Raw genomic sequence first — 23,364 nt, 5'->3', positions numbered from 1 at the left:
CCTTTAAAAACGTGCCACTGGTTCCAGAATTGAATCCACATGCACGGGAACGTGTGTTCTGCTCACTGTATAAAGACCGAGAGAATTGCAAGCGGGATTCTCGAGGAACTGCTCGGCGAACGACATTCGGTCCATTGTCACACAAGATGGCCAACGACAAAGGAAACGAAACTAGAGCACCCGAAGAGGACGAATAGAGGCGGCGGCCACGGGGAAAGAATGACGATGGCGGAATGGAGACGGAGCGAAACCCCTGTGGCGGTGAGCCTTGAGTCGTGAAGGCTTGGGTTCTGACCAGGACGGCAGGAGCCCGAGGGCAGCGGAGGTATGAAAAGACAGGCCGCACCACGCAAGGCACGAGAAGCGCTCGGCATTGATGAGCAACTAGCAGCGGCGAGAGGCGGCGGATGTCGCGACTGCTTGAAGATCACAACAACAGTCGATAAGAGTGGAAAAGACGGTTGGGGAGACACGCGGACGCTGAATCGCGATAGAGGCCCAACGAAGGCCGGAAAATGTCGGCGCGAGGGGCCGTGGGCAAGAATAAGAACAAACAACCCGCAATGGATATTTTTGCAAAAACAACAGTCTCCTGCGGCCATCGCACCCAAAGGCCCGATGGCACCAGCTGAGGGCACCACAGCAGCTGATAATCATCAGATTTTGGAGGCCATTATGGAGCTGAAAGACTCTTGGGGGGTTGCGATGTTGGACCTGCGCACTTCCCTGGAGGCTAAAATTGAAGCAGTGGGCATTGAAGTCTCCCAGCTGAGACAAGATGTCAGGGGGCTGGCGGAACGTACAAGCAGCCTGGAAGGTGCGGTGAAAACTAACACGGACACCAGCACAGACAATGCAAAGGAGATCCATGTCCAAAAGCAACAGGTGGCCAACTTGGAGTCTCGAGCAGAAGAAGCGGAAGGGAGAGCGAGGAGAAACAAAATCCGCGTGGTGGGATTGCCGGAGGGTGAAAAGGGCCAGGACCCGACTGATTACATTGAGAACTTACTCCTACAAGGAATTGGGGCCGGCACACTCTCGCAGGGATTTGTAGTGGAGCGTGCACACAGAGCCCTTATGAGGAAGCCGAAACCAGGGGCCCCTCCAAGAAAGATAATCGCCAAAATCTTGAACTACAAAGACAGCGAGAAAATACTGGAGTACTTCCGAAAAGGCGCAACAGTTGAAAGGGCCTCGAGCACCATGACGGCGTACCCAGATTATACTATGCTGGTCCAAAGGCAACGGTACAGCTATGTAACCATCAAAAGAAGGCTCCGGGCGGCTAGGATAAAATATATGCTTCTGTACCCTGCTAAATTGAAGGTGGTGCACAAGAGCAAAATTAATTTCTTTGACACACCGGAAGAAGCAACGACAAGCTGGATCTGCAGGGCTGCCCGGAACAAGACACGGAAGGGACCCAAGATGGACGCGATAAGTGACTGGGATACGGTATGCATACTGTTATGGCGGCGTGTGAACATCCCAGAACAATGGGCGCGGCTGTAGGAGGCTGATATTTGATAAAATACCGCTGATTGTAATTGACTTGATGGACTGGAATATAGTGGCAGGTACATATATTTAAATTGTATAGCAATGTGTAGTTATCCGATGTGCTATAGGAGCGGCAGGGCGAAAGCACCCTACCCACCGGAATTATAGTTGTGGTTGTAGTAGGTTGGCCACTAGGGAGGCATCACCCTGCGGAGCTTCGAGTACAGGCGATAGCCAGAAAGAGCTAGATTCGGGGGAGCCCGAGATCCAGGGATGGAGCTGGGCAACAGCTGGGGGGTGTTATGTTGGGGAAGGGACGGGAGGTGGGAGTGGGAAGTTTGGTGTGTTTTTGGTTAAAGGGAATTTAGAATGGGATGCGAACCTATATAGACTGGATTGGAATTCAAAGTCAATCTGCACCTGGAGGAGAGGGAATGGGACTACAACAGGCCATGGGGGAACCTTAAAATACTCACATGGAATGTGCAGGGGGCTTAATAGTTACTTAAAAAAGGAACAAGGTTATGTTGCATCTGCGTAGGCAGAAAATAGATATTGCATTGCTGCAGGAAACCCACCATACACGCGAGAGGATGGATATAATTGCGGGAAAGTGGAAGGGGGTGTTGGTTGGCTCATCGTACTCTGCCTACGCAAGGGGAGTACTTATATGGGTGGCGCCACATGTCCCGTTTCAGCGATTGCAAGTGGTGGCTGAGACGGACGGGAGGATTGTTATGCTGAGGGGACTGGTGGAGAACAGGGAGATAGGTTTTGTTAACACGTATCCCCTGAACCAGAACACAGCGGCGTACATTAGGACATCGAGTGCGAACCTGTGCGCATGTGTAGGAAAGCGCGGTGATCTGGGGAGGGGACTTCAACTGCGTATTGAACCCGAGGGCGGACAGAATGGATGGGAAATTGGATAGACCGGCCCCTGCAGCCAGGGCGCTACAGACATTGCTTAAGGACTTTGGGTTGGAAGATGCATGGAGAGTGTGGCACCCCCAGGAAAGACAATATTCACATTATTCTGCCCCACAGCAGTTATCAACGAGGTTGGATTATGTCTTCACATCACCTGAAATGATAGCATAGATTGCACACAGAGTATAGGGCCAGGGTCCTCTCAGACCACTCGCCCCTGATTCTTGCGTGGCAATACTGCCCCCCCCCCCCCCCCGAGAGCGAGGATCCCGACATGGCGCCTCGAGGCGGAGGCGTTGCGGGACCCCTTCTTTAGAGAGGATCTGAGGGAGGAGATTGTGAACTATTTTGAAACAAATACTGGGAGCGTGGACTCTGCAGGAACACTATGGGAGGCCTTCAAAGTTGTCATGAGGGGGGGGCGGCCATAGCGAAATCCAAGGGCCTGCAAGGTGGGGTTTCGGCTGAACTGCGGGAGACTAAATAAAATTAGAAGAGGCCTTAAAGGCCGGAGACGATACAGCGGTGAAGCTAGACCTGATACTAAGGCTACAGCAAAAAAATGTGTGGAATATTGGGAGAGATTGTGTAACCTTAATTATAAAAAATATATAGAGAGAGCATGCGGGAGGTGATAAACCGGGGAGACTTTTGGTGTGGTTATATAAGGGTGAGACCCCCCCCAGAGCCACAATCAGAACTAGAGAGAGAGAAGACTGTTGCATAGAGGACACCCAGAAGGGAGTTAATCGAGCGTTTGTGGATTATTATAAAGTATTATACGGAGAAGAGGGGGAAAGTAGCCGTGCAATGATCGAAGAAAGGCTTGAGGATATGGGGCTGCCTAAGATAAGCGAGGAGGAGAGGAATTGGATACCCCGATTACCCTGGAAGAATTGGGGGAGGTTGTGAGGCAGCTGCCTGCTAGTAAAACCCCTGGGACAGATGGGCTCCAAAGCGAATTTTACAAAGTATACATAGAAGAGGTCCCCCCCCGCTGCTAGAGATGATAAACGAAGAATTCGAGATGATTCGCTTACCGGAGTCACAGAGAGGCTGCCATACTACCTCTCCCTAAACCTAATAAACCTGGGCGCAACTGTGGTTCCTTTAGACCCGTGTCAATGCTGAATCAAGACGGCAAGATATAAACTGCTGTCCTAGCGAATAGACTGAAGAGGGTCATTAGCAAATTAACACATCCGGAACGGGCTATGTTCCCCATAGAAACATTACCAATAATCATAGGCGACTCCAGAGAATCATTGAGTTTGGCAGAGAAAGCGATGAGGAAATGGCAATCGTGTCCTTGGATGCGATCAAGGCCTACGACTCCGTCAAGTGGCCATGGCTGCTGGCGGCCCTGAAGCACTACGGGTTAGGGCCTGGATATGTAAAGTGGGTGAAGATTTTGTATAGCGAACCGCTGGCTAGAGTTAAGACAGGATCTGTGATATCAGAGAGGTGGCAGCTCAGCAGGGGTACTAGACCGGGATGCCCGTGGTCTCCTATGCTCTACATACTGGCCCTGGAACTTCTGGTGATTTATCTGAGGCAGCAATATGACACCATAGGCATCGAGGTGAAAGGGCAGTGGCATTTGATCTCCCTATATGCAGATGACATGCTGCTGTACGTGCAATTCCCAGAAGAAAACCTCCAGTACATTCTGGAAGTGCTCGGGAGATAGGCGGTGCTGTCCGGCATAGCGGTGAACCCCCAGAAGTCTAACTTGTTCCCAATGGGGGGGGTGGGGGGGGGGGGGGAGTACATAGGGATTCCAGCGGAGAGGTTACCGGTATTGGAGGTACCGTGGGCGGTTAGTACTTTTCGGTACCTGGGGATAGACATATCACACCGTGGAGGAAGAGCATAGGTGTAATACAGAAGTATTACTCAAGAAAATTGAGAAGAGCATGCAGTTTTGGGCAAAGCTGCCTTTGGCGATGATGGGGCAGGGAGCAATGCTAAAGATGGTGGTCCTGCCGAGGCGCCTACACTACTTCGGGAATATACCGTACCTGATTCCTAAGATGTTCTTCACCAAACTGAATAGCATGTGTAGGGACTTTTTGTGGCATGGCACGCGAAACAGAGTGGCGTTATGGAAGCTTCAGAACTTCCATGACAAAGGAGGAATAAAGCTGCCCAACTATGAGGCGTATTATGTGGCAAGCCAGTTGACGTATGTTGCCAAATGGCTCTCGGATGAAGAGACCTCTGAACTTAGGCTGTTTGGGCGAGATTGTGCCCCCTTTTATTTGAAAGAGATGTGGGTACCCAGGGCGGAAATGGTGGGGTGCCCTAAAAAGATGCTACTGCGGTGGAAGGTGTGGCGCAGGGCATGCCAAATGATGGAGGACCCGTCCCCATGCTCACCGCAGATACCACTGGTTGTATTGACGAGGGCAGACGCTCAGCTGCGAATGATATTCCGGACCCACTGGTAACCGGCTGGGGTGGCAACGATGGGTGATATTTGGCAGGAGGGCTCAAGTATTACTTTTGAGGGGCTGCGGGAAGAAACTGGGTTGCACGAAGGCCAGTACATCACGTATCACAGAGTGGTACAGAGGATTAAGAGAACATGGCCTGAAACTATGTTGGAGGAAGAATTAGACGCCACCATAGACGTGATATATGACATAGCCGAGGGGGGCCACGAGATTTCCAGACTGTATGAGTTGTTGATGTCTAAAGTGGGGAAGGAGGTTACGCAGTTGAGACTAGACTGGGAAATGAAGGCCGGGGTCCCAAAGGGGGATGGGATGTGGGAACGGGTGGAAGGGTATAATAAAAAGGAGTCCAGAAACGCGAAGCTGAAACAGATACTCCTGTACATAACACACAGGGCCTATATGACGCCTTGGAGGATATCGAGGTTCGAAAATGCAGGACGGCAAGCATGCCCCAAGTGTGATGAGGAGAAAGCGGGCATGGTGCATATGTTCTGGTCATGCCCGATCATAGAGAGATTCTGGAGGGGAGTGAAAGAGAAACTAGAAGAAAGAGGGGTTAAGATAGTAGTGGATACGGTGTGGGCCTGTCTGCTGGGGGGGTTCCCCAGACCACAGAAGCTCAAGCATGTAAGTAAGCTGAGGGACCTGGCTTATGTGCTCGCAAAAAGAAGGATTGCCATGGGATGGAAGTCATGCCATGTGCCGAAGATAGAGGTGTGGTGGAAAGACTTGCAAAAATGGGCAGAAGCCGAAACCATGGCATGGCAAGAAGCGTGTAGCACTGGGGGGAGGAGGAGAATGAGTCCCTGATGGCCTGGAAATCGCTGATAGCCGAACTGTTTGGGTCATTAGCTGACCCGGCGGAGCCTGTAGAGGGGGAGACCGAACCACAGGATGCAGAAACTGAAGGTTTAATGCAATAGACTCGCAAAGGGGGTGGGTTAGAGGGAGTAGTGGTTAGGAATTAAGAAAAGTGTAATGAAACTGTTGGAACATGCACTGTTTGTTTGGTTTATGTTTGTTTGTAAAATTCAATAAAATCTTTTTTTTTTTTTAAATGATCAGAAAATAGTGAGTTGGATGCTACATTTTATCCACTGGATTTGGAACAAACTTTGCCACCTGGATTCTATCACTGGTCCTTAAATAGGCCACAACAATGTCCAGAAATTGAACTGGTCTGAAGCAGGAGCATACCTCTGAAGTTGCCAAATTCGTATGGCAGTACCCAAGTACCAAATAGCTAACCATATGGAACAGCAAAGTACCAGTGATTCAAAACCCAGTTTTGGGCAAGAGACTACTGTTACCATCCCTCAACTCCAAGGATGGTTTATCTGAATCAGCCATCTGTACTACACACCTAGTGGCCATGCATAATTACTGGTCGAGTGTTTTTTTCCGGGGCTCCAGAGTTGTTTCAAACACCTCCCATCCTTCCTATTCGCGCGAGTAGCAGGGCTCAACTTGCTGGCTCAGCCTAAATATCATCTGAAGAGAGTACAAACCCTACAAAACACAGAGGCCCAGTTAGTTGCTGGTTTACCAAACGAGGCACATATTTCTGTGGTCATGCAGCAACTTGACACTCCGTATACAACAACTAGAGATCTTCGCTCTAACCGCTGGCTCCTTTTTGTTGGGCGGTTTGAGAAGGCAACTATCGGTGACAGGGTCTTCTCAATTGCAGCCTTTGTCTTCAATACTCTCCCCCTGACTTTACGGCTGATGCAAGATCATGCTAATGTTCGTAAGGCCCTTAAAACCTTCCTCTATCCATACAGTTAATTAGTAGCCCCGGAATAGATGTCTCAATGTTTTCTCCACTTGGTCACTTTTTGTGTCTCTTAGACTGCAGCGCCAAGATACCTTTTCGGTGATTGTGTGCTTTACAAGAAAACATTAACAAAAAGGAGGTAGATCAAGGTCCCAAGAACATGGTTGATAACCTTTACCCCAACAACCAAGTCCTGACCAGTTTTGGTACCATTGGTCTATAACAACCACCCACTCACCTCTTGCCCATGTGACACCCCCAAAAACCATTCAAGAAGCTGCCTGTGGTACTGTTCCTTTCTGCACTTCAACAGACAAGATGCACTGAGACATCAGAGTCCTTTGAGCCAACAGGCAGGAGAAAGTGAAAGTGCTACTGGATGCAAGTCTCCGAGACATTACACAAGCTCTATTTAAGTCAGTGGAAAATAAACATCTTATCCAACATCCAGTGTCAAGAAATTCAAACTGTAGTGAGGGGGGGAAGGAAGATGGGCAAATACTTCATCCAAATGTCCAATTGCAATACTGAAAAATAAAATACCCCTCCCTCTTCTTCCACCTGTACCCCCAAGGTGTCCAAAAGGAAGGTGACCAAACATCAGAGAGGTTAAAACTTGTTTCTAAATAAAATAAAAAAGGGGGTAAAGGCCAGTGACGGCCAGCTCCACAGGTAAATAGCTGGTATGCGTTCAATCCATGAAAACAGTCCGTCTCCCTGCCAACAAAATTCATTTGTGCCTCTAAGGTCAATTAAGTCCTGCGATATAAAATTAGTGGACGAAATTGACGAGCCAGGTGTGTACACATCAAATATGTTTCAACAGTGATTCGATATTAAACTATGTTATGCAATTTGAAGAGGACATTTTGTGCATGGGCTATAATTGTAGTGTTGTCACAATATCGACAACAACAAAAAAACATATTACTTAAAACATGCAGAGTGCTCCAATGGACAACAATGCTAATGTTTTGGACTCCAGTTCAATATCTGCAGTTAGTAAAGGGGTAAGCACTGTGAATACGGGGCTAGCCAGTAGGAAGCAGCCTAATAGCAAGAATGTGATACATTCTGTGCAAGTAAATAACATTGTAGCCGGCGCACAGGCAGTTTCTGAGAATGGATATGGACAATTGCTCCCTGTAGCATTCAAACAACATTTTCTGCAAGGAACCAGTTGATCGGATCTATTATCTTGGAATACGAGGGGTCGTATGCATCCTTTTGCAGAGGAAGGTTTGGTTTCCATGCTTGAAATTTTTATGATTATTGCACTACAGAAAACCTGGCTTAAGGATAAACCTAGATGGGAAGGAAACAGGCAGTGCAGATAGTCTTTTAGGACCCTTTGACATCGACAACACACCTAACTAAGGCAGTCCAAGCCCTAAGAAGAGAGGAGCCTTGTGCTCAATGGTACATTCAATGCAAGCGCACGCGGTTGTTCCAATGGGCAAAATAGGGTCTCTTCAGGGGTCTCTAGCAGCTCAGAAAGGTGGATGAGGTGATGCAGAACAAGTTTACACTATTCAGGGAGGACTTCCACTTCAAGGCAGAGGTAGTTCCAGAGAACGGGAAGGGATCGCTAGTTCGCACTAGCAGTGGAAAGGAGAGGGACCCCACCAGGGCCACTCATGCGTAAAAGAGGTCCTTGCCGCCAGGGGCCACTGGTTAGTGTTGGAAGTACTCACCGTTCCCAGGCACACTCTGACCCAAACTTCGCCCGTTCAGTCCACCCAGGTTGCAGGTTCGAAAACAACAAAAAGGACATTGCTGCGGCTTTCAGTACCTGAGGTTCAGCGATGATTTCCAAACGGGACAGTGGAGATTTCTCCGCTCCGAGTGGATGAATCGAACTAGTTTCACTGCAGCAGGCTTCAGGGGCAAGAGGGTCATAAATTCAGCATACTTGCAAAAGCCGTTGCCGCGGCAGAGCAACACGGTAACCGCATTCACTCGGGAATTGGCAGACTCGTCTCACTTCAGACCTGGGAATGCAAAGTGTACGGAATTCGGTGTGAGGGTGCCGGGGACACAGAGCTAGCAGTAACCAGAGTTTCGAGGGCCTGCTAGAAACGGCATCGGTGACAGAGCAAAGCAACTGGGTAAGCTGGTCAGCCTACTGGTTGGCCCAGGGACACTTCAAAGAAAGCTTACTTGCAGGGTCTGATGAAGGTGCCGAGAATAGCTGGTCCCACTAATCCAATGGGTCGAAGCATCTTCGCAGACCTTCTAGGACGACAAGATACAGAGGGATCCCACGGGACGACAGCGGGCTCAGGGTGCCACACCTTCCAGCGGGTCACCAGCAGTTCGACTCGGCTTCGTAGTTGCAGGATACTTGGATCCTATCCTTTGTTCAGTGAGAACTCAGGAGATCGACCTGGTATGGGTGTTTTTTGGCCTCCTCTTATCCAAAGTTCCTTTCGTGCCAAAACGGAGAGCACCCAATGGGAGATCTGCTCACAAACACACTCCATACGTGGACCAATCACGGACCACGGTGGTCCCAGTCATTCATGGCACTCCAGACTCTCTGGCACCCAGGATGTGTATTATGTATACGTTCCAGCCCACGTCCTGGAGGCACACACAAGGCATGCAGAAGCCAGCGAAAGCATAGGGTTTCACGGGAAAGTGCATGACCAAATAAGGACTGACCCGGGTCGACTAGACCTGGGGAAGGTGAAGGGGCAAGATAGTCAAAGGACAGGACAAAGAACCTTGTGGCATGGCCCATTTTGGAGCCAGGCCACCTATTCGTGCCAAACGCAGTTAACATGGCAGGACAGGGTTAAAAATAATGCGAAAAGATAGCTGCCACCAGTCCTGTCCATGACACATCTGCGCAGTTCATAAAAAGTCCAGCAAGGGTATCTAGGGCCTTTGGAAATGACTATAGACCCAAGTGTGCTGTATGGCAAGATACATCGCACGCTTGTTACATGTTGCACAAAAGTTGCAACACGGGAAAAGGACTAAGGGAAACAGTCTCCCAGTACTGACTGTTTTAAGGGCATGTCAGTTTCCCCAAACAAAAGTGAGCGAAAGCCCAGGAGTGCAGCTGAAGGCAGTGCTTCTCTGGCAAAGTCAGTCAATGGTGTCTAAAGAGCAGCAAAACGTTTGGGGGTGTACACATGGAGGGAAAATGTCATACAATTAAGAAATCTTTCCCAACACAAAACAAATAAAAGAACAAGGGACAAAGGAGTCTATCCCATTATCCCATGACTCCAGGATCAACACCGTATTACAGCTCGGGATATCCATTGAAGCATTTTCTATGGGGGTGGCCCCTACCCTATAATACTCCCCACCTCTTCCTTGCCCCTCAATCCTTATTTTAAATAACCTGTGGCCCTCTACCTGCCCCAAACCTACCACAGCAAAATGATGATGGCCAAAGCCTGTGAAACTGCAGTTGTAAGAAGGGCGGGGGCACATTTCCACCCACACAGCTCTTGAAATAGGTTTGTTCAGTTTTGCCAGCAGATCAGGGCATAAGGAAGGGCTCTACTATTGGTAGCAGATCAGAAGAGGGAAGTGAAGGCAAAAATGTAGCTTTTCATTTGGATGAGTAACTTTGTGGAAAGTAGCATGGATTACAGAAACACCTGTGTTCAAGTTAACATGTATTTATACACCCAGAAAATGTCCCCACTGCGAAAGGGAATGATTATAATTCGTAAACTTTTACTCCAAACAAAGAAGAAAATAAAAAAAGATATAAAAATCTTGCCACTTTAAATGTTTAGCTGTAGCCTTGGTGATCTCAAAATACTTTCTCACCTATATAGAAGCAGAAATAAAAAGGAACAATGTGTTGGTGAACATTCACTTTTGGAAACCAAGACATGAAAAAAATGGAAAGGGCGACAACCTTTTTTAGAGATGGATTGTAAGCCTGCCTACAATGTAAGCAATTCCCAACGACATTCGGAAGGAGTAAGAGTCTGGATGAACGCAGCAACAAGAATGCTCCCACCTGATAGTAATAGTCATCCAGGTGAGGATTCTCGCTTTGCAACTGGATCATTTGCAGCTTGATGACCCATTCCTTCTCCTTTGTAGACATGAAACTCGCATACGGATCAGGTCTCCGGTCCCATGATTTACAGGAGGTACTAAAGAAAACAAACGTTTGCCAAAAATCCTAAGTGAACATTAACACAAGAAGCAAAAATGCAATGCACACAAAAATACCAAAAAAGAGACACTTCTGCGTAAACTTGTTTACCTTGATCTGTGCTTTCCTGCAGCCTCAAATCAATTCCTTTACATTGTCAATGTATTGCATAGGTCTAGCCTGACTCAGAGCAGCATATAATGAAGAAACGTACTCCCACTCTATTGTTGAATGCCTCATCTAGCCAGAGTCATTTGTGGAAAGTGATGCTTTTTGGAGAAGACAAACGTCTCTAACCGTTTGAGCAGACAATATGACCTCATACATTTAAGTTACAGATTATTGCTAACATTTGTTTGCACACCTTAGTGTGTTGATCCACCAAACATATATCCTAAGGGTACAATTTGGGATACACTCACTTCATTATTAAGGAAGTGGCTAACAGCATTATTTTTCTAATACACAGGTTCAGAAGGACATTGGTTTTAGGGTTTCAAATGGCTTCCTCAGATTCCAAACAAATTGGAAGTCAAGGAAATAGTACAATGGATAAGCCTGTATGTGTTAAATTCAAAGTGGTGTAAATTAAAGTTATTTTTTCCATATCAGGGTTTTGTGGAAGTTTATGGCAGTAATTAACTTGCAAAGTAACACTGTATGGCAGTAAAGACAGCCACCGTCAAACTACTTCTTGTTCACCATTGGGTGTTAGGGGCAGGGTTGCGATGGTAAAGGGGTATCAGGAATGCTTATATCATATTCCTTTTGGTGCATGGAAGATGGCACCGCAAACCAAGTTGAAAGAAAGACCCCATGGTCATGACCGTTGATTCACATAGCTCAACCATGACTGTTTGGTTGTGTTCATCGAAATGCTAATTTTTGAATTTTAAATAATTTTAAATATTTTAGGTATTATCTCAGTGATGTATTGGGAGCAGTCATTGCATTCACTGAGACCATCTGACCCTCACACCCATCTGAGGCACTGTAGACATTGCTTGTCCATGTTTAGCTATTCAGGACTTGACTGTTTGCAAATGCTTTGGTTTGTTTGTCCAGCACCCTTACTTGCGTCTTTTCAGTCAAAAGGTGGGATGGGCTGATTATCTTGGTTGGCAAGTAGGTAATTTAACAGATAATTAAATTTGGTATAATAAAAGATGACTTGATGCTTCCAACTCGGGTCCACATCAATGGGTTAGAAACAAACATATGGGGATCAAAACAGGCAAAGAATTCTTCAGCACAGACTAGCCTCTCAGATACAATGTAAAAAACCCTTTAAGAATGCTGCGCTTTGCTTGCATAATGGCTGAAATAAACATGTCATGCGTCATACCTTTCCATTAATGTTCAAGTTTAACTATTGTCCCAGATTACATTTGGTAACGCACACATTCCATTTCAAATCAATTCTAAAACTACGATGAGATGCTTGTTTATTTTTCGTTGGATCGGAAGCAATTCCCTGGATGGATCAGAGGATTAGTCTATGTGAGGATCAGATTATGTATCCGCTCAACCTTGACCAAATTTTAAAGGAATGGGAAAATAAACTTCCTATGGCCCGTAGAATGATGTGTCTTTTTTGGATACACATACATTGTTTTGATGCATCATTTATTTGAGAGTTTCAGCATACCTAAAATGATAAAGTTAGTCTCACATGGTCATTAGGACAACAATTTCCAAAAGATGCTATTGGTAGTGGTGCAGTTTAAGTATCCACACAACCAGGACTAATTAAAAGGTTTGTGGGTATGTTCATTGTATGACCACTCACAAATATATTGAATATATCTTTGTTCTTTGATCCCAGACGGAAACATACAACTCCTTTCAGAATATGATTCTTACTGCTTTCTTCCAGAAGTGAGATTTTCTGACAGCATCTGTTTGCATGATTCTCAATCGTAGCATATGATGGTAATCTGCCAGCATGTCCTATTCTTGCAGAACTACTAACCTGGCTTAGGTCACTCCATTTACTCGCCCTCTCCTCCCCTGTGGCCATTAGATTAATCTGCATGAACACAGAAATCCCAAAACAGCAAAAAATGTATTTTGGTCACTGCTAGTTACCTTTGCATTCTTTGCTGCCTCTGGCTTAGAATCCTTCGGTGCTGAGGGTGCAGTTGTGTCACATGACCTGGAACCCTGGTGAATCAATATTGAAATGCATTCATCTTTATCAGGAGAAACCACACATTCAGTGATGTAGAGGAAAAATAACTTATGCAACATTACTTTTAAAGTGATCCTAATTAGCAAACATTCACAACATAATTGTGGCAAAATTTAAAATTACCTTTTTTGTTGTAGTTGCTCTGGTCAAAACTAGATAGCCTGATCACCATTAGCACGATCAAGAGATTAACTTTCCCATCCTATTCATTTTGCAAAAGTGTCAAGTCTAAGTGCTCATCAATAGAAAATCAAATGTTCTGATCACAATGCCATGTGAATCTGATAATTTATAGCTGCAAACAAATTTCTTCTATCAGCAGCAGAATCAAATTAACATTGGAAACAGACCCCCATTAAACAAAGTAGAACACAGGGGGATTACATTTTCCATTTTTATCAGTTGAACTTTACTGTCTGCAGCACAGCAGATCAGAAATTAGATTCTGATCAGCATGAGGAGATTTTCGGACAAGGCTAAAATGCTAGAGCACAAGGGGAAGCCGCGTTGACTGAGAATTTGTGATGTTGAAGACAGATGGTTGGCCAGCAATGAGGAAGAGACTAGCCAAAGACCCAGAAGAGATGAGAACTAGCTGCTGCTGAAGGCTGCCACAGATAGAGGTCGGAGGAAAGAGATGTGAAAGTCACAACAAAACCTGAGCGTTCCCGAATTTACAGAGCAACACTAGTAACAAGACAGAGTGAAAAGACAGTGAAAAACGTTTGAAAAAGCCAGCTGCTGTACAGCATGAAAGTGTAATACAAGACCATGGGTTAAAAAATAGTGTACAATCGCAGGGTCAGAAACAAGTGCCAGAGGGAGGAGTGCAGCAAGCCATTTAAAAAGTAAAAGCAACAACATGGAAAATAACCAACACTTGGAGGCCAGCCCCCAAGAGCAACTGGAGACTGCAACGTTGAATCCCAAGAACAATCTTGGAAGTCAGAGGCTTCGATCGTACCCGAGATCACAAAAGCAACTAAGTCCTAAAACTTGTGTGGAAGGTTCCTAGCTTCCATGCCAAGCAACAGACTAGTCACTGAATCATGGAAGTTGAAGTTCTTAACGCTATCAGAGACACAAAACTGATAATCAGATACAGCATAAGGACCTGGATCGTAAAGTTCTTAGTAAGAAAAGGATAATTCTAGCTAACTGGAATTCGCATTCCAGACCATCCAACCAACCAACATTGTAAATACCCTTTCTCTACTATTACTTTAAGAAATTGCCATATACATCTAATGTACACAGGCACCAAGTTAATCATTGCACAGTCTGACGCTGCTTCAGTAAGATTAGCAAGGATTGCTTGTGTTTAGAGCTGGAATTGCAAGTTTACTAAAGCATAAGACATATCTAGCCAATTTTCAGGTTTTCCCAATAGAATGAATAGGCTAAAGTGGAGTTTCTAATAATTCACAAGAGAATCCCAAATACAGAAGCTGCTGTTTTAAAAACAAAACACTTTGCTTTGGTTATACTCAATCTAGAACTATATAAAATCAGTCTGTATGTGACTGCTTTTAGTAGCGTGCATCGGTCAATTACAAAGCTCTCTCGCAGAACCCTCACAAATGCAACTAGGCTTTTGGAAATGAATACACCGGGTACCCAGATGCTAATTGGCTTCATTGCTTCATATATTTTGGCCACACTCAGCCACTCGAGGATTGGCAAATACACTGTGCTAAAAAATATTTTCTGTCGATGCACCAATCTACTTCTTGGACCAGGAGGCAGTACGGGTCCTTTTTCTTCCATTGCCTCAAATTATTTTCCATTCTTAAACCATCCAAGTTCAGCTCTCAGACCACGGGGGTGGGGGGGTCATCAACTTCGTCATGCCATATTAGTTGCTTTACCAGCATACCTTTGACCTTCAAGATAAATCTTTTTTAAGTGAAGACCATGTACACTAAGGAACAAGTTACTTACCTGTAACTGTTGTTCTCCAGCATGGGTCTGGCATGGATTCACATGCTCATGAATATTCCCCGTCGTCAGGCTGGGAATCCTCGGTAAAGAAAAAACCAGTATCAGTTTCGTTTCTGATCTGTCTTTCGTAGTAGTAACCAATCACTGGTCTCTGCGTCATACTGACCACAGCCAATGACTGCCCTCTACCTAAGCCCCGCCTCTGGCAGCCATCTTCAGATTTGGAAGCACGTGAAGTGGCAGTATGACCAAGTGAAGAGCCGCAGAGGGGTAGGCGGGAGGGTTCGCATGTGAATCCATGCCAGACCCATGCTGGAGAACAACAGTTACAGGTAAGTAACTTGTTCCTTCTCCAGCATGGGGTCTGGCATGGATTCACATGCTCATGAATAAAGAATACACAGCAGTACACACATGCACAACCACGGGAGGTGGCAAAGGCTCAACATTAAGCATTACATCAAACTCAACATTAAGCAATCTTACCTCCTCACCAGGCTCACCTCAGGCGAACAGGTTGGGCAGCACTGCTTGGCCGACCCTGGACTACTCCCTGGAATCCCGATCGACGCAGTAGAATTTCGTGAAGGTGTGCGTCGACCTCCACGTAGCAGCCCTGCATATGTCCAGCAGGGGCACACCAGATAGGAACACCGTGGTAGCTGCGATCGCTCTGGTGGAATGGGCTCTCGGACAGTCAGGCAGCGGTCGGTTTGCCAACCGATGGCAGTACATGATACAGCCGGAGAGCCACCTGGAAATGGAAGCCTTCGAGAGAGCCTTCCCCTGATTGACAGGTCCAAAGTTCACAAAGAGTTGTGACGTCTTCCGAAAACACTTCGTGCGGTCCACGTAGAACTTCAGCGCTCTAGCCACATCAAGCGAGTGCAAAGTCCTCTCAGCCGGCGACGAAGGCGACGGGAAAAAAACAGGCAACACCAAGGGTTCGTTGAGGTGGAATTCCGACGGCACCTTGGGCATGAAGGAGGGGTGCGTCCTGAGCACCACCCTCGTGTCGTGAAAAGTCAAGTATGGTGGCTTGCAAGATAGGGCCTGGATCTCTGCCACTCGTCGTGCGGAGGTGATGGCCACAAGAAACGCTGTTTTCCACGACAGGAACTTCAACGGGGCCGAGTGCAGAGGCTCGAACGGAGGTCCCATGAGCTTGGTCAGCACCACGTTGAGCTCCCATGCCGGGGCCGGAGTCTTCACCGGCGGGAACGATCTGAACAGTCCTTTCATGAACTCTTTCACCAGACGATGAGACCACAAGGACGTCCTCCCCGTGGTTCGGGTGTATCGGGAGATCGCAGCAAGATGAATCTTGATGGACGCGTGCGCCAGTCCAGCCTTGGCCAGCGTCAACAGGTACGGCAGTACTTGGGGAGCCGTAATCCTTAGAGGGTTAATCCTCTGTGCGTGGCACCAGACAGAGAACCTCTTCCATTTGTGTCCGTAGCATTTAAGAGTCGAGGACGCCCTGGCCTTTGCAAGAACCTCTCTGCAGTCGGCCGGTATAGCGTATCCTCCAAACTCTAGCGCTGCAGGAGCCAGGCCTGCAAGTTCAGCGACTTCGGGTCGTGGTGGAGGATGGCGCCTCCTTCCCTGGAGAGCAGATCCGCGTCCACTGGCAGCTTGATTGATGGGGATGCTGACAAGTCCAGAAGGTTCGGGAACCATATCTGCCTCGGCCACGCAGGTGCGACGAGGATCATCCTGCACCGTGACCTCTTGAGCTGGTTGATGAGCCGGATCAGCAGTGGCAGTGGAGGGAACGCGTACAGGAACAGGCCTTCCCAGAGGAACGAGAAAGCATCGCCCATGCTCCTCGGCTGGGGAAACCTGCTGGCGAACCTCCGGCACTTGGAGTTCGTCGCCGCCGCGAACGGGTCGATCTGGGGTGTGCCCCACCGTCGGAAGAGGTGATCCACTAGATCCTGCCGTAGTTCCCACTCGTGGCACGAGCGCAGCTCCCTGCTGAGTAAGTCGGCGATGGTGTTTTTTATCCCTGCCAGATGAAACGGCACCAGAAACATCCTTTGGGCGACGGCCCAATGCCACAGGTCCTGCACCTCCTTGGACAGTGCTGGGGACCTGGTTCCGCCCTGTTTCCTGATGTAAAACATGGTGGTGGTGTTGTCGGTGAAGATCCTCACCACCTTGCCCTTGAGGGACGGAAGGAAGGATCTGAGGGCCCAAAACACTGCACGGAGCTCCAGGACGTTGATATGGAGGGACTTCTCTGTCGGGAGCCAAAGGCCTCTCGCGTGCAGATTTTCGGTGTGCGCTCCCCACCCTTCCAGGGAGGCATCCGTGGTCACTGTCTCCTGGTGGCCTGGGGTCTGGAAGTCCATGCCCGCCGTCAGATGCGCGCGGGTGCCCCACCACCGGATCGCTCGTCGGAAACTCTCGTCGAGTGTGATCCTCTCCTCGAAGTCGCCCGTCGTTTGGATCCAGCGCGCGTCCAGGAACTCCTGCAACGGGCGCATACGGAGCCTGCACATGGGAATGTGGTAGATGCAAGAAGACATCATTCCGAGGAGGGACTTGATGGACCTCACCTTGGCCGCGTCGGCAACCAGCATCCGCTGTACCTTGCCCAGGATGGCCCTGTTCCTTTCCTCCGACGGGGAGGCCAGAAGGGACAATGTGTCGAGCTTCGCTCCCAGAAACAGTGCGTCTTGCGCGGGTACCAGGTGGGACTTGGCGTAGTTTACGGAGAATCCCAGGTACGTGAGAAGTTGGACGGTCCTTGCCGTGTGCTTCACGGCGAGCTCCCTCGTCTTGGCTCGGATGAGCCAGTCGTCCAGGTAGGGGTAGACGTGGATCCCCTCTCGGCGCAGCTGCGCCGCCACTGATGCAAGGCACTTGGTGAATACCCTGGGAGCCGACCGTAGACCGAAGGGAAGGGCTCTGAACTGATAGTGACGCCCTTGGACCACGAACCTGAGAAATTTTCGGTGCCCCTTTAGGATGGGAATATGGAAGTAGGCATCCTCCAAATCCAACGACGACAGGAAGTCGCACTCCTCCAGCTGCCCCAGGACGTGCTGGAGGGTGACCATCCGGAACTTCCGTGCCGTGATGAACTTGTTCAGCCGTCGTAGGTCTAGGATGGGGCGCCATCCTCCCGTCTTCTTCTTCACGAGGAAGTATCTTGAGTAAACTCCGGAGCCCCGAAGCCTCTTTGGGACGAGTTCGATGGCGCCCTTCCTGAGCATCGCCTTTACCTCCCGGAGAAGCTGAGGGACGTGAAGCTCTTTCCTGGCCACAGGGGGAACGCGCGGGTACCTTCTTTGAAATTCGAGCGCGTGGCCCTGGGCTAGGGAGTCCAGCACCCAACGGTCGGTGGAGATGGACTCCCACACGCTGACGAAGCTCGCCAGCCGGCCTCCCACCGGGGTGCTTCGGTGGGGGCCCGACCCCACGGCCGGTTCAATCCTGCTTAGACGAGGCTTTGCCGCCTTGACCTCCTTGGCGACGACGGCGGGGTCCGCCTGACTTGCCTCGTCCCCTGTAAGCTTCCTGAGACGAACGGGCCGCTTGACGGTAGGTGGAAAATCCGCCGCCGGAACCTTTGGAGGCGCCCTTGCCTCCGCCGCTCCGAAAGGGCGGCCGCCGTTGCTGGAGAACCCCGAGAGCCCGGGCCGTCTCTCTCTGTGTCCGCTTTAATGGCTTGAAGGGAATCGTCCACTGTTTTCCCAAACAGGTTGTTCCCATCGAACGGCATGTCCAGGACTCTGGTCTGTACGTCTTGACGGAAGTCCGTAGCCTTGAGCCATCCACGCCGCCTAAGGCACACGCCGTTGCCCAACTGGCGAAATCCAGTGTCGGCGATGTCCGTCGCAATCGTGATGGCGTGGTCCGACGCCACCTCACCTTCCTGCAAGATCTCTAGGGCCTCCGCCCTCTTGTCGTCCGGTAGGAAGTCCAGCAGGGGAGACAGTTTGTACCACAGCTCCCTGTCGTAGCGGGCTACGATAGCTAAAGCGTTGGCGCCTTAATCGTCGTCGCTGCAGACGAGATGACCCTGCGCCCCATCGTATCCAATTTCTTTCCCTCGCCGTCCGGCGGGGAAGTCGACGTGGAGGCCGCACCCCCCCCCCCGCTTTCTCTTCTAGCCGGCGTCGTGGATGGGTTCTTGAGGAGGGCAAGTCCCTCATCCCAAATATCGTCCAGCAGAGGCACCGCGAGGACCGTCTTCCACTTGGCCTCGCGCCGCTGATAAAGGAAACCTTCCTTCTTCTCCTCAGGGCAGAGCTGGAAGAGCTCGGATGCCCTGGCGATCATAGAGTGAAAAGATCCAATCTCGTCGGGCGGGGAAGCCCGGGTGGGAGGTGACGACGGCAGATCCTCGTCGTACACCTCGTCGTCCGTACCCGTCGCGGCCGTGTCAGTCCCCCTGTCATCCCCTCGAGTCGTGGACGGGGAGGAGGGCTGAACGGGGCGCGACGGCTGAAAAGGAGGTGGAGGGTGAATCCTTCTCTTCTTAGGAGGGGGGCTGCCCGAAGGGCCTGGTTCCGGGTCCCCCGACGGGAGTGGCTCCTCCACTGGTAACGGCAGTCTCGTCCTTATCTCTGAGCATAAGGACTGTATAGCCAACAAAATGGCCGCCGAGTTGTCTTGCGGTGCTGGTAGAGGGGAGTCCGTCGGGCGGTCAGGGGCCCCGTCGGTACCCTCGACGATGTCGTCGTCTCCTGCGTCGGAATCCCTCCCGACGGGCTGGTCTTCTTCCACGGCAACGCCGTGGCTTAAGACCTCGATCAGTTCTTCCTCAGAGGTTGAGGCCGAATCCACAACGACCTCCTGCCCCCCTTTTTCTTCTCCGTTGGAGGTTTCACAGGGGTCCTGTCGATGGGCATAAAAGAGGACTCCCTCCGCGGTGGCAGGGAGACTCTGAGCCCCGAGGTCGCTGCCACTGGTGTAGCCTCCACAGGCTGAGCCAGGGCCACCGCGACTGTCTCAATAGAGGCCTTGGCCGGATGGATTAAGGCTTTCACCACCTTAGGTGCGCTCACCGCCTTCTCCTTGAGGGGGGGGTACACTGCCTCGCTCCCCCTCCGCCTTCGAGCTCGACCGGGGCCTCTCCAGGAGCTTCGCCGGGTGCTCGGCCTTCCTCTTACCCGACCCAGAGCGTTGGCTCGTGGTTGATGGTGCCGGGGAGGGTGCGCCCTGCTTGGCGCCCGTAGAGCCCGACCGTTCGGCGCTCCCGGTGCCAGCGGACTCGCGGTGCTTGGCCTTGTGTTGGACCCCCGTCACCGGGGCGTCCTCAAAGGTCTTAGAAGACCGCTCGGATTTCTTCCTCTTCTTCTCGCCAGACGGGCTCTTCCCTTCCAGCCAGTTGGCGAGACGTTGATGGCGGTCCTTCATGGTCCGCTCCGACATGTTGCCGCAAAACGCACAGTCCTTCTCCACGTGTGTCTTGTCCTCATGTAGGCAGTAAAGACAAAAGGAGTGTTCGTCTTCCTTAAAGACATTCTGCAGCTGGCATCCAGGGCAGACCCTGAACAGCTTTCTGGGCGTCGAGCTTCCCTTCTCCTGGGCCATGACCGAGATGGGCCTGAGAAACTTCTGGAATCCTCCAAAAGCGTAGCTCGACGAAATCTTCACCCTTGAGGGGCGTAGACTAATCCAACACGGGTCCCCGTTGATCGGATGGAGAGTCGGTGGAGCTTGAGGCTCTTTTGACCGAAAAAACAAAGTTTTTGAGAAAAAACGTGAAAAAATAGCACTAACGCTCGAGAGCAATAGCACGAGGATCCCAACACATGAACGTGCGGTAAAAATCTGAAGATGGCTGCCAGAGGCGGGGCTTAGGTAGAGGGCAGTCATTGGCTGTGGTCAGTATGATGCAGAGACCAGTGATTGGTTACTACTACGAAAGACAGATCAGAAACGAAACTGATACTGGTTTTTTCTTTACCAAGGATTCCCAGCCTGACAACGGGGAATATTCATGAGCATGTGAATCCATGCCAGACCCCATGCTGGAGAACCATCATTCCAGGATAGGGGTGGGGCCCAACTTTACAAGGACAGTGCCTAGTTTTGGATTTTTACATGAACTGTTTGTGTAATCATCAGGAGCAGAGAACACTGCTGCAGAAGTTGCCAATGATGCTGCAGGAACAAAGCAAGCAATTTGAGGCAGCCGTGGAAAGCGCCAAGCCATAATATGCGAGGGAGGATCACCTGGGTGGAGGAGACTTGGGGAGAGGACGTCCTTTGGCGAGACATAGTATTCCCCATTTCCCTTTCACCTTGAATCCTCCATCCATTAAGCCTCTATGGGCCTTTGTCAGCCTGTTCCTGCGACTCCTGTAAAGGCATCACAAAGTAGACAAAGACAACAGATTCAAATTTATACTCAAAATGTTTCATTTAACTTAAAATGCAGGATGGAGTAAGGCCTAACCTGTCCTAAAGAAAACAAAGGATAGTCTGTGTCAGAATGTACAAATTAAATAACAGTGTCCAAATCCGACACTTGCCCTCACAACTATGCAATGTGTAGGCATGTCCGCATCAAAAGAAATAGTGTTCGAAATAAAGTTCTGAGCTTCTTCCAGCTTTTGGCTTGTAATCAGCTTTCCCAAGTTCAAAACAGTTAAGATATCAGGATTCACTTCCCCAAGAGTTCATAACTTCCAGCTTTTCAAAACAATACAATTCCCTGGGACAAATATCAGCTCTCGTCATCAGTACTTTGAACTGGTTCACAAAGATAAGTCTATTTCTTGACTTCAAAAACACAAGCTTCTTTAGTGATGCTTTCATGGGCTTTCCATAAGAGGGGCACTCTGTATAGGCGCCTTTGTCAGACCACATGCTCCAACCCATTACAGGCCACGCAACTGATACCCATTCTCATCTGATTTTTGTCAACAATTACCCACTGCCTTCCTTTGTCAGTGATGCTGGTCTCTCATCAGTGTCATACTCTTCCAACACTTTACCATGACTTAGTTGGCCATCATGCACTTTGTTACACCTTCTGTATTCTGCTAGCTCTTGCCAACACATGTTTTCAATAACCTGCAATTACTTGCTCTTTTTGCTTTGCCCAATACTTGGTTACTTCTCTCATATCCTTCTTGGCATTCTTTTAAGGGTAGCCCAACTTAAGGGCAGCTGGGGATCAGGTACAAGTGGATATAGCTCACCTGGCATAAGCCCCGCCCACCTGGTGCCTTCCTGGTTGCAGCTTTTTTTCACCACTTAGCAAGCCCCCCCCCCCCCACCTGGTGCCTTGCTGCTTTTTTTTCACCACTTAGCAAGCCCTGCCCACCTGGTGCCTTCCTGCTTGCCGCTCTTTTCCCTACTTAAGGAGCCCTCCCGCCTCTTTTCCTTTGCAGCTGGGGAGCAGGTGCAAGTGGATCTAGGTCACCTGGCCTAAGCACCACCCACCTTCTTAGCCCTGTCTTTTCCTTCCTGCTCAACTCTTAGATCAAGGGCGCCTCTCGCCCCGGCGTCCGAATCAAAGGGCAAACAAAGAAAAGGGCAATTCCTGTTTGGACCTGTTCAGACCAAGAGGATCCAGGGGTGCACCCCCTGCTCAGACAGCAGGTTAGCATGCACCAACATGTGTTTACTCCCTCTGTCCCCACAGGCCATCCCCACCCCCTCTGGTCCCCCGTGATGTTCCCTTGTGCCCCCCCTTCGCACACACAGGTGTTGCCTGTTTTGCTCGATTCTTCTATCCAGCTTCACCCCCTCCCCCATCCAGCCGTCTGTCCCGATACATTCTGGTTTCACCATCACCGTCTTGTAGCCAATGCTGGATTTGACTTTTATGGACTTCATTGATTCACGGTGTGTCACCCTTTCTCAAATCTCATGCTGGACTTCCTTTGCATCTTGTACTCATGGTGGCCCTGAATCATGCTGTGCCCGTCTTCATCATGTATCCTGGCTAGCAACATTATGTGTTACTGCTGACTTCTGCAATTGTATTTGCTCTCCCCTCTTGCTTCTCCACTCTTTTTGACTGCTTACTCTATGTTCTCCCCTCCTCTCCCTTCTCCTATCTCCTTCCCTTACTTTCTTCTATGCACTTACTCTATCAGAACTGTCCCTGGACCTAGTATGATAGCAACCTCGTCTGTCTCCTCCCACCTGCCCTTACTGTACCCCCCCCCCCCATCACCCATCCAGCACTATCTGAAATGTTGTCAGGCCTAGTACGATAGTCACTTGTTTTGTTCCTCCCCTCCCTTTCTGCACACCTCTCCCTCAACTTTTGTTTTTCTCCGGCTCTACCAGAAACGTCACCAGGCTTAGTACGGTAGTCGCCTGTCTGTTTCCATTTACTTCCCACTCTCCCCTTCCCTTCCTTATCTATGTCTTAGCTCTTGCACTATCTGAATGGTCGTGAGGCCGAGTACAATAGTTAATTTCACATCCTTACTGTTCATGGCCTGTAAGAATGTCATTGTAT

General features: G+C 49.4%; 1 protein-coding gene across 1 annotated transcript in view; it reads right to left on the bottom strand.

The window, feature by feature from the left end:
- Window positions 1-23,364, bottom strand: part of PATL2 (PAT1 homolog 2) — a 1,529,270-nt gene that overhangs the window by 825,499 nt on the left and 680,407 nt on the right. The window contains exons 10-11 of the mRNA XM_069636258.1: window positions 12,884-12,958; window positions 10,655-10,793 (exon numbers count right to left, since the gene is read on the bottom strand). Coding sequence (XP_069492359.1) covers window positions 10,655-10,793; window positions 12,884-12,958 — 214 coding nt within the window. The remainder of the gene's footprint in view (window positions 1-10,654; window positions 10,794-12,883; window positions 12,959-23,364) is intronic.

The sequence above is a fragment of the Ambystoma mexicanum genome, chromosome 7p (assembly GCF_040938575.1).
Source record: "Ambystoma mexicanum isolate Mex_15411 chromosome 7p, UKY_AmexF1_1, whole genome shotgun sequence".
NCBI lineage: Eukaryota > Metazoa > Chordata > Amphibia > Caudata > Ambystomatidae > Ambystoma > Ambystoma mexicanum.
The sequence above is the reverse complement of the archived record's forward strand: the minus strand, read 5'-3'. Positions and strand labels throughout refer to the sequence as shown.